This window comes from Aulostomus chinensis, chromosome 16 (genome assembly GCF_037954235.1).
Source record: "Aulostomus chinensis isolate RoL2024-O1b breed Wild chromosome 16, RoL_Achi_v1.0, whole genome shotgun sequence".
Lineage (NCBI taxonomy): Eukaryota > Metazoa > Chordata > Actinopteri > Syngnathiformes > Aulostomidae > Aulostomus > Aulostomus chinensis.
The window spans coordinates 17,893,637-17,909,030 of NC_141335.1; the positions used below are offsets into that span (position 1 = coordinate 17,893,637).

At 38.9% G+C, this 15,394-nt stretch overlaps 1 protein-coding gene across 3 annotated transcripts in view; it reads left to right on the forward strand.

Moving 5' to 3' along the window:
- The window catches only part of LOC147247714 (uncharacterized), a 60,295-nt gene that overhangs the window by 19,000 nt on the left and 25,901 nt on the right, over positions 1 to 15,394 (forward strand). The window contains exons 3-4 of one of the 3 annotated variants that reach the window (XM_086181037.1): positions 6,400 to 6,457; positions 9,237 to 14,193. The exons of 1 other annotated variant lie outside the window; for it this stretch is intronic. In XM_086181037.1, the coding sequence (XP_086037163.1) occupies positions 6,400 to 6,457; positions 9,237 to 9,252 (74 nt within the window). In that variant the 3' untranslated portion in view covers positions 9,253 to 14,193. Of the gene's footprint in view, positions 1 to 6,399; positions 6,458 to 9,236; positions 14,194 to 15,394 lie in introns of those variants that run through there. One more of the 3 variants, XM_086181038.1, reaches the window with a different exon arrangement.

The window sequence follows — 15,394 nt, forward strand, 5'->3', positions numbered from 1 at the left end:
ATTCAGATGGTAAATGAATCTGGCACTGGTTCATTTTCATTTTCATTTAGCTTTCGATTGCACAAACTGTTTTAAATGCTATCGTTGAAATGTTAATGTTTCACTGTAATTTGTTGTTTAAAACCAAACAAAACTTAAAAACTTCAAAAACAACCCAAAAACAACCCCAAAAAGAAAAAACCTAAGTAACTCTGCCAAATTGTCTCAGTTGGGTGATTTTTGCTGGTCCCAAACCCGGATAAAGGAGGAGGGTTGGTTTTGTGGCATTAAAAAAAAACAAGAATCGACCTACGAGGACCCTACGCTGTAGCCTGACGTGCTCCTCCAAAAAATCCTGACTAAGTGTCGCGTCGACGCGTCGTGACATGAACATCAAGGACTGTGATTGGTCCGATCAGAGAAGGTTGCCGAATGCATGAAGAGGTGGAAGAACCTCTGTGACAAATATGTGCGTCTCCGGAAGAAAATGGCCACAATAAGTCATGTTTGTCATGTTCAAAGTTTACAGTTTGATTCATGAAACTTGAACAGTCGTTCAAAGAAAAGCACTGGACTTTCTGTTGTGACTTTTAGGACAGCCAACAGCTACTTTTCTTACTGAGGTGTTGGCAAGACTGATATGATTAACCACACGTCCCCTCTTGTATGTCTTTAGACTGTGGGAGGAAGCTGGAGTACCTAGAGGGAACCCACCATTACTGACTGTTGTGATTAACTGTTGTGGTCAACATCCATACGAATTTTGAAGTCACCAACAATAATGACTTTATTTGATTTGAGAAAAAATCCTAGATATAAACTCAGATTCATAAAAGAATTCAGAGTAAGGACCAAGGTGGCGGCAGACAATAACAAATACAAGTGGCTGTAGAGTTTTCCAGGCTGGATGAGACAAACTGTGAATTAGGCTTTCAAAAGAATTACAGCTTATTTTTGGTTTGGAATTTATTACTAAACGTCTGTCAAAAATGTCAGAAACTTCAATATGAGGACTAATATGACTGGGAGGAGTGGATTCATTTAGACAGACATACTCATCTTACACAACCAGGTTTCAATGAGAACGAATTGTCAGATACTAATTTATTCACTTATACAGTTTTTGGTGTCAGAGATCTGATATTTTATAGTCCACATCTAACTTTTATATTCTTTCAAAATAATTCAGTGGTAGTGTTTATTTTGAGTAACAAAATCATGTGACTCACTGAGCAGGAGAGAGGAGGTCGAGAGGGAGAAGCCATTGCTAGCTTCAAGCTATCATATGATGTAATGTCTTAACCAAGCTTAAACTGCATAAAACTGATTTTCTTTTTCAAAACTAGATCATCCACTTACATGCATATTATCACGAGGCTTAACATCATTTTGAATTTAAAAGTTATTAAATATTGGTTAAATATCATTGCAAATGGCGGCACGGTGGTGCAGTGGTTAGCACTGTCGCCTCACAGCAAGAAGGTTCCGCGATCAAGTACTGGCTCGGGCACATGATCTTTCTGTGTGGAGTTTGCATGTTCTCCCTGTGTGAATGGTTGTTTGTCTCTATGTGTTGGCCTGCGATGGACTAGTGACCTGTCCAGGCTGAACCCCACCTCTTGCCTGTAGCCTCTGGGATAGGCTCCTGCCCTCCACGACCTTTAACAGGAATAAACGGAGGACAATGGATGAATGGACCGTTACAAACATAAATCCTAATACATGTTACATGGAGTGTGGTGTTAAACTTGCTGTACTTGTAAAGTGTGGGATAACTTTTGTTGTGATTTGGCACTATACAATTAAAATTGACTTGACATGTACAACACTTTTGATTCCAAGTTTAGATTTGAACAAACATTTGACATAACTTCAAGATGGAAACAATCGACTCTGATTTAAAGCTCATTCTGATCAGTAACAATTTTTGTTTGGTAATTATATCACAAAAATAAAACAAATACATTTCAGTCAGACAGGTCATGCTTGAAGTATTTATTACAAAAATTGTTTGGTGCTTTGATGCAAAAATATCTCAACCACCCCATCCCTACACACCCCAACCCCACTCCCACCCTTTCACTCCTGGAAAAGCAAGCAACCCCAGTCAGTGGTCAGATGGGTGTGACCTTGCGTTTGTTTCTAAAGGGCCTGCTGATGGTTTGGGCCAGTGCAGAAAAGAACCTCCTAACTGCAGCACACTTGGACTTTTTAAAGATGTTCTTCTGGAATGAGGAGACGATGCAGCATTTAAAAGCTGCACAGTCAGTCTCCATTATTTCTACCACAGCCTGTGCACTGCCCCATTGGTCTAGCAGGTCTTCAAAAATTGCCTTGTCCAGATTTTTAAAGGACTTCTCAGTCACTTTGAAGTCCACTTCCTTGAGATCGGCCCAGACCATCTTATTAAGGCCCCTGGTCAGATCCTGCAGCTTCTGCGCAGTCAATGTGATCTTTACCTTTTGAATTATTCTTGAGACAAGCTTAAGAAGTAAGAGGTCTATGGACGCCCTCCTCATGTCCCTCCAACGTATGAACTTTTTGGGTACTTCACCCTTTAAGGGTGATGATGGCGTGTTCTGTGTGAGAGGAGCCTTCTCCATTGTTGGGCCCACTGCATGTTTACGTTGGGCCAACAGTTCCTCTTGAATAGCTGTAACCATTTGCATAATCTGGCGCTGAGCCCTGAATTTCATCCACCACTTAATCAGCTGTTGGAAGATTGATGCCCCACGTCAGACAGCAGTATACAAGCCAGCATGTGAAGAAGGGACAATGCTTCTGTCACTGACAATGTGTCTGTAAACCATGGTAGTCAGTTCATTGGCCCCTTTCTCATCTTCAAATTCCTCCAACCTGGAGAAAACGCGCCGCTGGTTGAAATTAGGCTGATCATCCAGGCTTCCTCTGAGGATTTGGGAGTCCAGGCTATCCATGACGGACTTCACTGACACCTGGCTGTCTTCCGTATCCTCCTGGTTGACTCCACTCTTAAATCTTTTCATCAGGCGATGAATTGCTGCTCTAGCAATGCATTTCCTAAAGAAGCTTTTTAGAGTGTGGCCCAGTCTCTCTCCCAACTGCTTATTCTTCCTCTTGGAAGCAGCGCTCCCCAAACGCGTCTCCTCACAGCTCTCTTTCTCTTCGTCTGAAAAGACTTGAGCAACTTCCTCCACAACAGTCTCCATCTCTTCTGCAGTGTGAGACTCCAGCCCATCATCCATCATGTCTTTGATGTATGACTGGGAGAATTCACCAAGCTGCTTCCTGATGATCTCTCGATCAGCGGAAGCTACATGGCTGTCTTGTAGGGTCAACACCTCCCCGTCGGGTTCCAACAAAGATTCTGCGTTTGCTGGCCCACTCTCTTGCTGCAGCTCCTCTCTCAAGTCATGTCAAGAGACTGACTGTGACTTTTTCCATCTTGGTACGGAGACAAACATGTTTTTTGCCTTAGCCATGAATACTATCAGCATGGCAATAGCTTGACTGAGCATACGGTTCAGTCTGCAAGTGGATGGGATCCATTGGCCTGGCTCCTCGGAGGCAGCAGCACTCACACTCTCTGTGACCTCCTGACTAACTAGCCTGGCCAACCTCTCTGAGCTCTTACACTCTTGTTTTTCTACAACCAGAACCTGAGCAAAGCTCTCAGGCAGCGTTTCACGTAGGCCAGTGCTCTTCAGTGATTGTGGTGGGCATTTCCTGAACGGTCACTGACACCGATGTAACTATGTTCATCAGAAGCTCTGCCACCAAAAATTTTGTGCCATTATCTGGTTTACCAGATGCCAACAGCAGCTTTTGTGGCCCTGACATTCTCCCAAAGAAGAACTTGATCAGTGAATGAAAGTTACGACTGATGGTGTTTGAAAAATCCTCCATCATCTCTGTTGGTTCAACTCAGTTCTGGTCTCTGACTGGATGACTGACAGGATGACTTGATGACTGGGAATGTAGCTTGACGGACTGGATCATCTTTGACAGGTGCACCTTGATGACTGAGTTTAAATTACATAAAACTCTGTTTTTGTTTTTTCCAAAAAAAAAAACCCACTCACTTATAAATACAACAGTTCTTAACATAATTTTGAATTTTCAACCTTCCATTTTCTACCTCTTTTCCTGTTAAGGTTGCAGGGGGGCTGGAGCCTATCCCAGCAACCTTCGGGCGAGAGGCGGGGTTCACCCTGGACGGGTTGCCAGTCCATCGCAGGGCCAACACATAGAGACAGACAACCATTCAGACTCACAGCCTCGCCCGACTTGCGGTCAATTCAGAGTATCTGATTCAGTGTTGCCAACTTAGTGACTTTATCGCTATATTTAGCGAGTTTTCAGACCCCTCCAGCGTCTAATTTACAAAAAAGTGACTAGAAAGAAGAAGTACACAATGCAGTTGTGTTGTCTAGTGTGTTGAGTGTTTGATCAATGTATTGCTCTTTACTCCAACAATCTCTTGCTTGAAAAAAAAATTAATCAGCAGTAGTATCACTGAAAAAGTAGAAATTTAATGGTAAAAGTGATATAGACTGAGCACAGCAATGTGCATCTAGTTAAAACTAATTCAGATCATGTGAGGATGTTTGTCATACAGTGACAACATTGGGTTCATATCATTGACTGAACAATTAAGAATGAAGAGTTTCATTCTCCAAAACACTACATTGTATGTGGTTTTAACAAAATCAAACCTGTTTTCAAAATCAAGTTTATGCAATCATAAACAACTGTGAACATTGAGAGGCTGGTGGATTATAAAACATTGGTATGCTACAGTGAGATCAGAGGCAACACACACACACACACACAGGACAAACCTCTGGGCTGGTTCGCAGCTGTGTGATCTGCTCTGCATCAGTACACCTTATTTTGTGTCAGAAAAAATGATGAGTGAGGAAGACAGGGATGGAGATGGAGAAGGAAGACTATGATGGTGTATCTATAAATGTAGGTGTCTCAGCTTTCCAGCAACTCCTTTTGTGATAAAATTTCCTCATTTTAAAAACAACGAAATGAGAGAATACAACCAAATGGTGCTTTGAACAAGAGGAACGGACATCTATCCACCATCAAAGGGCATCCTCACCCACGCTTGTACATATAAAAGGTGACAAAAGGAAAAGGTGGATCATCTGAATGAAAACATTCTGTGGTGCACACACACACACGCACACACACACACACACACACACACACACACATTTATACATACATTATCATCATTACTTGGTCCAGGGGATCAGCAAAGGTCACTGGCAAAGTGTGTTTGTGTGTGTGTGTGTGTGTGTGTGTGTACAGACTATATTGTAAACATTAATGAACATGCACATGCAAATATAAGGCCATGCATGTTTGTGTAATCGGAGGTCCTGTGTAAAGAACAGGCTTGCTAACTAGGCCAACAGCTGCCTCTCTGGTCTTTCATCTCAGTCAGCTTTGAAGCTGAATTCTCCCTCTTCTGTTTCAACATTTTATTATTTTGCATATTGATGAATATTCTAGTACACTGACCAACACAGTGTCTGAGGTGTGCTCTGAGCTTTTTAATCTTGGATATATTCAAATAAATACAGCATGTGTGTGTATTTGTGTGTGTGTGTGTGTGTATGTGTGTGCGTGCGTGTCAGCCATGACTGTATGAGGTTGGGTATCTAACATCCTGTACATGCCTTTCCATTTTTCTATTTTGTTTTTACAATGTTCTGTTTGGTTTTTGTTGTAGTTCTTTATTTTGACATGCAGAGAGATTAAAGATTAGAATTAGCTTGAAACTAAATTGTGGATCTGTGCATCAATTGCCTCATTCATGTTTAAATGAATGTTTCAACACAGTGCATGTTTTTTGGGCAGAATCCTTACTAGTTTACCAAGCACAGTAAAAATGTATTCAAAAGACAAAGACCACTCATTAAGCATCTGGGGCATGTAATAGTAATGACATCACATTCTGACTGGATGGCTGTGAACCCATTGCCCCTACTTCTGAAACAACAGGCAGTGTTTTGTGTATGTGTGTGTGTATGTGTGATGCAACTGATGTAATGTTAATTTTGGCTGCTTTTTGTTCATTTAGCCTTAATTATGAGTCTTATGTTTTTATCATATTTGTTTTGTTAAGTTTTAGTTGAAGAAATTCGGAGCATTTCAGCCTATCATTGACAAAACCTGACCTAATTTCTTTGTGTGAACCATACTGGTGGTTACTAAAGCTAATTTTGATTAGGTTGAATTTTAGTGTAAATGTTGATTAACGTTTATCACATTTAAATCTTTGAATATTTTTAATGCTGTTCTGTTTTTTTTGTCAATAAATTCTGAAAATAGTCTAGCAGATGAACATCTTAAATCTAGGTTTTGTTGACGAAATTTAAAATTATTGATGGAATAATTGATTATTCCTATTGCTATTTTTTGCAGTTCTGATATCTGCTGGCTGCTGCACCAATTCCTGTAGGAGTGTAAAGATTTGGGACAGGTGAGTCTAGAAACATAACTGTATTCAGGTTAGTTTGACAGCTGTCTGTACAATCAGTTTTTTAAATTGTTACAAACAACAGTTATGACTTTATCCATTGAAGATACATTTGCCAGCCACTTCATTGGGTATGCCCTATGCTTGTACAATTAAATGTGATAAAATACAAGAGATAAGCTGTAAACTCTACCTTAAGGGTCAATTAAAATATTGACCTACAAGTTTCTGGAATGCAAAAAATCATGGAGTGCTTTCAATATTATGGACAACTAAATTATATACACAAGAAGGGCACAATAGTATAAATATCTTTCAATATAATGTACTCTAGTATGCCAACACTATTCCTCAGTTAAGTAGAACTACAGTATACCTCAGCACTATTGTCAACATCTCCATTGACAACTATACTCTCTTGGTGGTGATTACCCAGATAATCCCCAAATGATATAATTCAGTTTTTCTGATATTGAACCTAAGTAGAAATTAATGCAATGTGAATTTTCTTTTTAAATTTAGCATATATTAATTTTGCCTGTCCATGTTCAATTGCATGTAATATGGGTATCTATATGCCAGTGTGGTGACATATGAATTTCTCCTTCCAGATCTCATTTACACAGGGTGTTGATTTATTCTGACAGATCATCAGACATCAACTCTGTTCATATCATCCATCCATCCATTTTCTATACTCCTGGATAGATCACCAGTCCATCACAGGGCCAACACATATAGACAAACAACCATTCACACTCACAGCTACGCCTACGGTCAATTTAGAGTATTCAATTAGCCTAGTCTCATTTGCATGTCTTTGGATTGTGGGAGGAAGCAGGAGTACCTGGAGAGAACCCACTCAGGCACAGACTCCACACAGAAAGATCCCGTGCCCAAGCCGGGGCTTGAACCCGGAACCTTCTTGTTGAGAGGTGACAGTGCTAACCACTGCACCACTGTGCCACCCGTGCTGTTCATACCAATTATTGGAAAAATATTGATCAATTGAACTATTAGCTGAGGCCTCTCTTCTTTCACAAAACCAATAAACACTTAACTTAAACTCCCAAATATCCAATAAACTGCAAGTTTTACAGCAGTTAGAAAACCTGACACCTGTGGGTACCTGATATGACACAAGAAGAGAAACGTGTTTGCTTGTTGGTAAATGTATACATAAAGATCTTTTCACTCTTTTTTATTCATCATATTCGTCTCTTATTTAGATTTGGCATTCTTACCATCTTGTATTCCTTGAACTGATCTTAAAAAACTATCTGCTTTTAACTGATGTGATTTTGTCCTTGATCTTTTATTGTCCGCCTAGTGATTGGTAGGTTCTTCAGAAACCCTGTCTAAGTGTCCTTGAGCAAGACAAGGAACCCCAAATTGCTCCTGACGACCTTGTGTAAAAACTGCTACAATCAATGTATGAGTATGTGTTACTGTGTGCTTGGAGTAGTGTTTGTAGATATATTGTGTTCTATTTCCTGCATTTGCTTATCTTTCAAAGCACTGGCTTTAAAGGTAATATGTGAAAAAAGTTAATGCTATTATTATTATAATACACCTCAGCATCTTTTGTATTATGTTTATCACGTTATTCACACTATGCTGTTGTGTGCTATTACAGTAGATGGGACTACCCAAAAAATGGTGGCCCCATACAACAGAACTATTTCAATAATAATACTTTGGTGCAGGAGGAGAGAATGGTTTCACAGACAGTTGTAAGAGTTGGATGACTGGGTGTCTCGGTTGGCCTGCTGATTTAAATCTGAGGTTCATATCCTATGTAATGCCAAGGAGTGATTGCGCCACCACATTACTAATACTCTGTTTGCTGCAATGACATCACAAAACTTCTACGTTTTGAGTGTTGTAGAACACAAACTTGTATGGCTCCAAGATATTTGTCCTGGCTCACTTTCCTCAACTCCATGCTTTCTTTACAGTGTAACGCCTCGTGGAAATAATCTCTTAGTAATTTACAAGAGGATATCAAAGACAACCTGGAACGTGTATTGCCATGGTTTAATGTGAGAATGTCCATGGGATGCATTGTAATGGTCATGTCATCAGACGTCACAAGCAGGTGCTCTGCTACAAGTACATTACCCATGCCCTCATCAAGGCTGTACCTGTGTTCTAAACTTGTGCCTTGTTCCCCCATTTTTGCTCCCATCCACACTATTGTTCGATTGTTACCTCATGCAAATTTGTGCTGCTAAGTAAATCAGATCTTAAATTGTCTTAATTTTCAATCCACACAAAATCCATGGTAGTTTAACGACATAGCAGGACAGGCCATGGCAGTGTCACTTCATGGGTTGGGAAATATTGATCCAAGTTGTTAAACCAAAGAAGATTCATTCATCATGAGTCGTAATAATGGTATGGTTGGGGTGTACATCTGTAGGATGTGTGAGCAGGTTACAATACACAAAATTAAAGATATCACCAACATTGACACCGAGCATGTTCGCATGCTGTTTTAGTGTGTAGTGTTAGCATGCCAATCGGGCTATCTACAGTTTTATGTGTGAGTCAGTATTAGAGGTCATCCTAGTTTGAGCCATGCTTCAATGCCCTGACCCGAGTGTGAATGATGGTGCTTGGTTAATATTTAATGATGAAGCAGTTCCTAATGGGTAAATAAATCAGCCTCCGCTTTTACCAAGGAAGGATGGATGCTTACATCCTACTGACCACACACATATATAACACACGCCCTTGCATGCACATGCAGTAATTGCACTCTTTGCTTCTTGTCTTTCAGTTTTGATGCCTCCTGACCACAACAAGCCTCTTGATCAGATGCTGCTGTGAGAACAAACACCACAGAGAGAGAAAAAGAAGGTTATTAGCACATGGATGGATGGAAGGACAAGTGGATCAATGGATAACTTGACAGTTAAATGGTCATTAAATTCAAAATGAAACAGTGAAGGACAAGGGAGCCAATGAATGAGACAAGTTTATGGATTGGTGAAACACTTTTAAACTCTGCCCTATCTGCTGTTGCTGCTATGCATTTCTTGGGGGCCACCAGAAATGACTGTTTTGGTTTTTGGCAGGCCCTTCCCTGCATGTGAAAATGAAAAGAAAAAAAGATGAGAAAACCTTTACGTTGCCAACAAAAATGAATAGTCCTACCTCTTTGGAAAGACCTCTGGATGAATAAAGCTTTATGTGGAAGAGTAAATGCTCCAAGAAACAGTGGAGTTTACATCCCCCTTCTCTAGACTGTGTACTGAAATACCCAACACATTAACAGTAAATCTTTTACAAAGTAATTGTATACCTGGAGTTTCAGCTCAAAAGGACTGTGATTACTTCAGAATTGCTGTAAAATTTAGTAGATTTGTTTATCTATACTGTTACTATTGAATTTTTATCATTAATTAATTAATCATTAGATCTGAGAATTTTTTTCCCAAAAAGTCTGTGGTTCCTTTAGTGTACCACACTCCTGTTCTTACATATATCTATGTTGTATAGTTGATCAAAAGGATGTTATTCCACTAAAATTTGGTGCTCTTTTTGTCATACCAACATAAACTTCTGCTGTTGCTCGAATGCTTTCCATCAGCAAACCACTACAGGGTATTGTGAAATAGTTAGAGGAAATCCACAGAATTCTATTTGTTGATCGACACAACAACATATGCATTTTGGTAAGTGTATGATGAATATGAATTAATATGTCTTTAAAGCCTTTCATCATTGATCTCACATAGACGCTTTGTGCCATCCACAATAGCTCATGACTTTGCTGAAACAACACAAACACAAAAAGTCTAATTTGAACCCAGGAAACATAAAACTAATGAAAGTTTTACAATGGGGAGTTGTGGCGTCAAAAATCCCTCACATTTGTTTTGTCATATAAATTAGTTTTGTTAATTTTAAGATTCTCAGTACTGTGAGTGGAATGTCAACAGGAAGAATGCACACCAAAACCATTACAATAGCAAGATGGTTTAAGTTCCCTTTAAAGGCCCTGTCTGGCAAGCAATCAATTGTTGAATAATCAGTTGGATGTTGATGGACATGGGTGGCATGGACGAACAAAAAAAAAGAAGAAGAAGCAGGTTTTAGTGCTAGGTGAGGGTCAAGTAGATGTGTTATGGAAGAGTAAAGGTGTGGTATTGCTGTGGGGCATTTGAATTGGAAAAGCCCAATGGTGTTCAAAGGGCAGCTGTGATCACCCATCTGGTCAAGAATGGCTCACCCAATGTCCTGGTATCTCCCCTAGACAAAGCCAGCAGGCAGATTATTACAATCTGGACCTCCCCTGACAGCTAGGGTCATAGGCTTACTGCTCACTCAGCTGCTGGACAGTTGCACACTGCGATTATCTCAAAGAAGGTTTGGGGGTTATCTACTAATGTCATCTTGTTGAGAGAATGCCAGAGAGAGGGGAAGAGGAGAGAGATGATGATGATGCTTCCAGCAGGCCCACATAGCTGTGTACACTGTCTTTCTTAAGCATGCAGTATTTCTAGATGCTGCCTTTTCATCACCTTCTGTTTCTGGTGCATCTGCACTAACACTGTGGTTGGCTGAAGCTGCTGCTTCCCTACAATGTTGTTCACTTTGTGTGAAAGTGGCTGGGCATCAGTGTAGGAAACTCACTGCTACTGAGGGTAGCAATACAGCAGCTTTTCTTGAAATGTTTCTACTAAACCAACTGCTTACACAAATATCAAACTTAGCTTGTTCATGTGCACAGTTGTCCACAGATAATTTTTGAACTCTGAAGACATGTTTTTAACTCATCAACATGAGTTAAACATATTTAAGAATATTTAAAAGGTGCATATAAAAGGAGTAGCATTTGACTATAAAGAGCAGCATTTAGGAAAGCACTATTGGATATACAGTACATGTGCAAACACAGGATGATATATATTTGATGTGAAATGAACAGTTAAAAGTGCTGGTGCATTTATGTTCATATGTATCATCCTTTGGTGGTGAGGGGGCAGCATATGGAGGGTATTTAGTGTTCAGCTATTCCACAGTCTGGCTGATTTTGCATGGAAGCTGTAAAGCCTCTTCCAGATGGCAGAAGTGAAAAGAGGTGAAGGGAGGGATACAAGGTGTCATTCATAATATTAGTGGGCTTTCTGATGCACTGGTCAGTGTGTACTGGACAGTGTTGGCTATGAAAGAGAGAGATTGCGCGAGAGTGAGCATTAGAGAGCAAGAGAGAGAGACCTTTTCTCTGGCTTTCACTATTCTCTGCAGGGACTTGCAGTCATCAGCTATATTGTTCCCCTACCAGACAGTGACAGTTTGTCTTTTTTATTGTTTCCCATCCCCCCCAAAAATGTCCTTATTTGTGTCATTTTTTTAAACAATATATTATTGTGCCTACAGTGATCCGCACTAAGTGATCCAGATAAAATCATGCAGCTACAAAAATAGTTGGCTTTTTAGATAAAATTTAAATTGACATATCTGAATATTTATTAGTTGCACATGCAGTGCAGACCCTCACATTTTCTAGAAATTATTTGGAGAATTTTTACCAGTCATTAAAAGGACTTTAACCTGCACTCTCTCAAGTTTAATGTTTCTGCAATGTTCAGTTGAGCCTGTGTGAGCGAAATGAGCAGGTCATTATCCAAAGAATTAATGGTAGTTTCTGGGTATGATGATGATGATGGTGAGACTGTGTCTAGCCTTGATCATGTGAGTGGTATAAAACCAAAAGAATAAAAACAGTCAGTAGTCAAGGTGAAACATCAAATATTTTAAATGAAAACACCAACAATAATAGAAACAGAAACAAAAATTGGGAATTGTTGTCACAATGGACCAATGAGAAAATTGTCAGAGAAAGACTGGTAATTTATGACCAAAATATGAACTGGCTATTGGACCACAGCATCGTCTCCATCACTCTGCCCATTATATGTGAGCACATCTGATAACAATGCCCTGTTGCATTTTACACATCTGAAGGATCAACTGCAATTCTCCAAAGACAGCTTTGGAGGTCATATTAGAAAATGTTAATTGATAAAAAACGTCAGTTCTAACAAAGTTTAATCTTACAGTCTACTCTATGAATCTTAAAAGGACACACTCACTCACTGATTTTCAAACATCATAAATGTACAGACCATTTTGTCTTTTTTTTACATAAAAAAGTGTATCACATTCAGTGAAATGCTTCTTTTATGTTATATGGCCAACTCACAGAATTAAGATAAGCTATAAAGATGAGTGCATGGCTGTCATATTTCTCTGCGCTTCCCTTAAATTTGAGTTGATGTTAGAGTCAAAGATTTGCATTGCACTCAATCTAGAGACAGTCATGTTCCAGTATACAAGCAGGGGTAGTGTGACGCATTCATTGCATGAGCAATATGAAAATACTGAAGTAACCATTCCGCCCCTCTTGCCTAGAAAAGACAAAGTTTTGACTTTCTGTCTGCAATTTCATTACATCATAAACCATGCCTTGTACTTACGGGAATCCCAACTATACCTGAAAGAAATACAGTAGGTGTCCATAGCATCTATGAGACACATCAATGCCATCAAACAGTGAATTTCAGAACTTTCTCCAGGAACTTTGTCTCAACAATTGCTGCTTCTTACTTATATTTTACAATTCATGTATAAAAAATTCCAAAGCAACTACATCATAATGGCAATTTGAAAAGTTCACATTTTATCAAGGCTGACAACAATGAGAAACATTTTTAAATACTTAAGCTACAGCGAGGATGTTACAATTCTTATAGACATAAGGATGTGATTGGGGAAAAGTTAGGCAACCAGTGCTCAGACACTGGGAATGGACTTTCATCTTGGTATCCAGTCATTAAAAATATATAAAAAAAATGCATATAAATTCTAGATTTAGTAGATAGATAAAATTATCAGTCGTAGTAGATAGTTAAATGATTTATTTTTTAGGAGGAACGTTGAGTTTTTGTGGCACAACCATGTCAGACACATATAACTGGTCAGAGTATTTATGCCAACAAACATGTCGGTAGAGGATTTCAAACTATTCAAATATAAGTCCCAGTCATTTGAAAATACATCTGATATGAATACCAAATAATACAATATTAACCAATTAATCTTTCAATCCTACTTTAAAGTTTTCGCGTAAATGTGCACATCCTTAGTTTTTCAGGTTTTTTTTTTTTTTTTTTTTACAAGGGTAGAAGCATCACATCCAAATTCTTGGGCATCGCTTTAGTGGAGATAAAGGTAGTTCACACAATCAACGAAGCACCAAATGTAAAGTCTTAAATGAACAAGATATCACTTCCTGATTTAGCGAAGCAGGACCTTGAAGTATGTTTCTGTGTGCTTTTCATGAGAGGAAGCTCAATTTTCACCAGTTTAAAGGGTGTGTGTCCTCAGCCGAGCAGTGACGGGTTATTCCCCAGACTTGTATTGTCGTGATAAAACTGTTTACGTGGATGTTCTTTTTCTTGGTGAAGACAGTGACTCACAACCTGCACAGACTTAACATTAATTCTAAAGCTGTATTGTTCAACCTCTTCACTTTGTACATTTTGTATTTATTTTAGATTTGGTGACAAAACAAAAGAAGAAATATGAGTTATCATCACATACTCGTGCATTTGTTGTTTTTACATCAAGAGTAGTTTATTTGCATAATTTTATAAATATATAACTTCAATTATTATTACAACTACTATTTTTGACCTACTGGTGTTATATAATCATTATATCCATAGATGTATACAGAAGCTAATAAAGACTTTATGTAAAAATGATCATATGCTGAGTGTGTCTGTATTTGGTTTCAATCTGCTTTTGAATTTGGTGCCAGTCTTCCTGAAAGCAAGCATGTATATTTCCTAAAACAACCAACAACTTTTTCTTACTTTCACTGTAGAAGACCACTGGTCTCACTATGTTCAATTAAAACATTCTTTTAATTTGCAGGGTGACCATAGCTCTTTAAATGTTCTTTCTGAAGTGAAAAATGGAAAGAACAGGTCATTCAATAAAAAAAGAACATGTTTATATAACACAAACAAATTTTATTCTCATATGATGAACATGATATAATATAATAAAATAAAAGAAGTCAGAGCCCAACCATGCTGCACTGGAGATGTTGTAGTCAAGCTGCCATGTGATCAGAAAAATTCCTGTAGTGCCTTTCATATGTAGGGATATATGCTCATACGGTGTGGTCGAAATTATGGCTGCTGATGACTTGTTGATCCACTCCAAATGGGTCACATGTTCCTATTCTTAGTTGTATGACTGACGCTGTTAACCCTGACATGTACTGTATGCACAGGTGAAACAGGACGTTGCAACTTCATTTAGGTTGACAGAAAGAGTTGCCTAAACTTGTGTGTATGTGTGTGAAATCAATGATGTAAAACGATTTGGCAAATGGAATGGCCCTGAAGGACGAGCTTTAATATACAGTGACTCTAAACATCTCTTCATTAGAGCTCATCTTTGCAGCAAAGCACTAGTAAAACAATCTCTGTCATAACAAATCAAAATTGGTATTGAAACTAAAGTATCTCTTAACAAGTCATAATTGAACTAAATCAAATAAGGACCTTGTGAATCCAACTGATTCATGAAATTAGCCTTAAGCTACATGTGCATGCTCTTGGCACATGAGCACCACAAATCCCACAGTATGCATTGAGCCATCCGCCACCACAAGTATATCATAAATATGGACAGGTCAGTGCATCTGTCTGGGGCGTATATCAGTCTATCTGTCAGGGGTGTATTCCAGAAAACAGGTTCAGTGAAAACTCTGAGTTTGTCAAACCTGAGATGAGGGAAACTCTTGAGTTTTCAGTTCCAGAAAGAGAGGTAACTTAAACTCTGGGTCTGCTACTGCAGTTACTTACTCTGTGAACCTAACTTGCTCGTTGGCAGGTTCTATTAAAGAAACTGAGT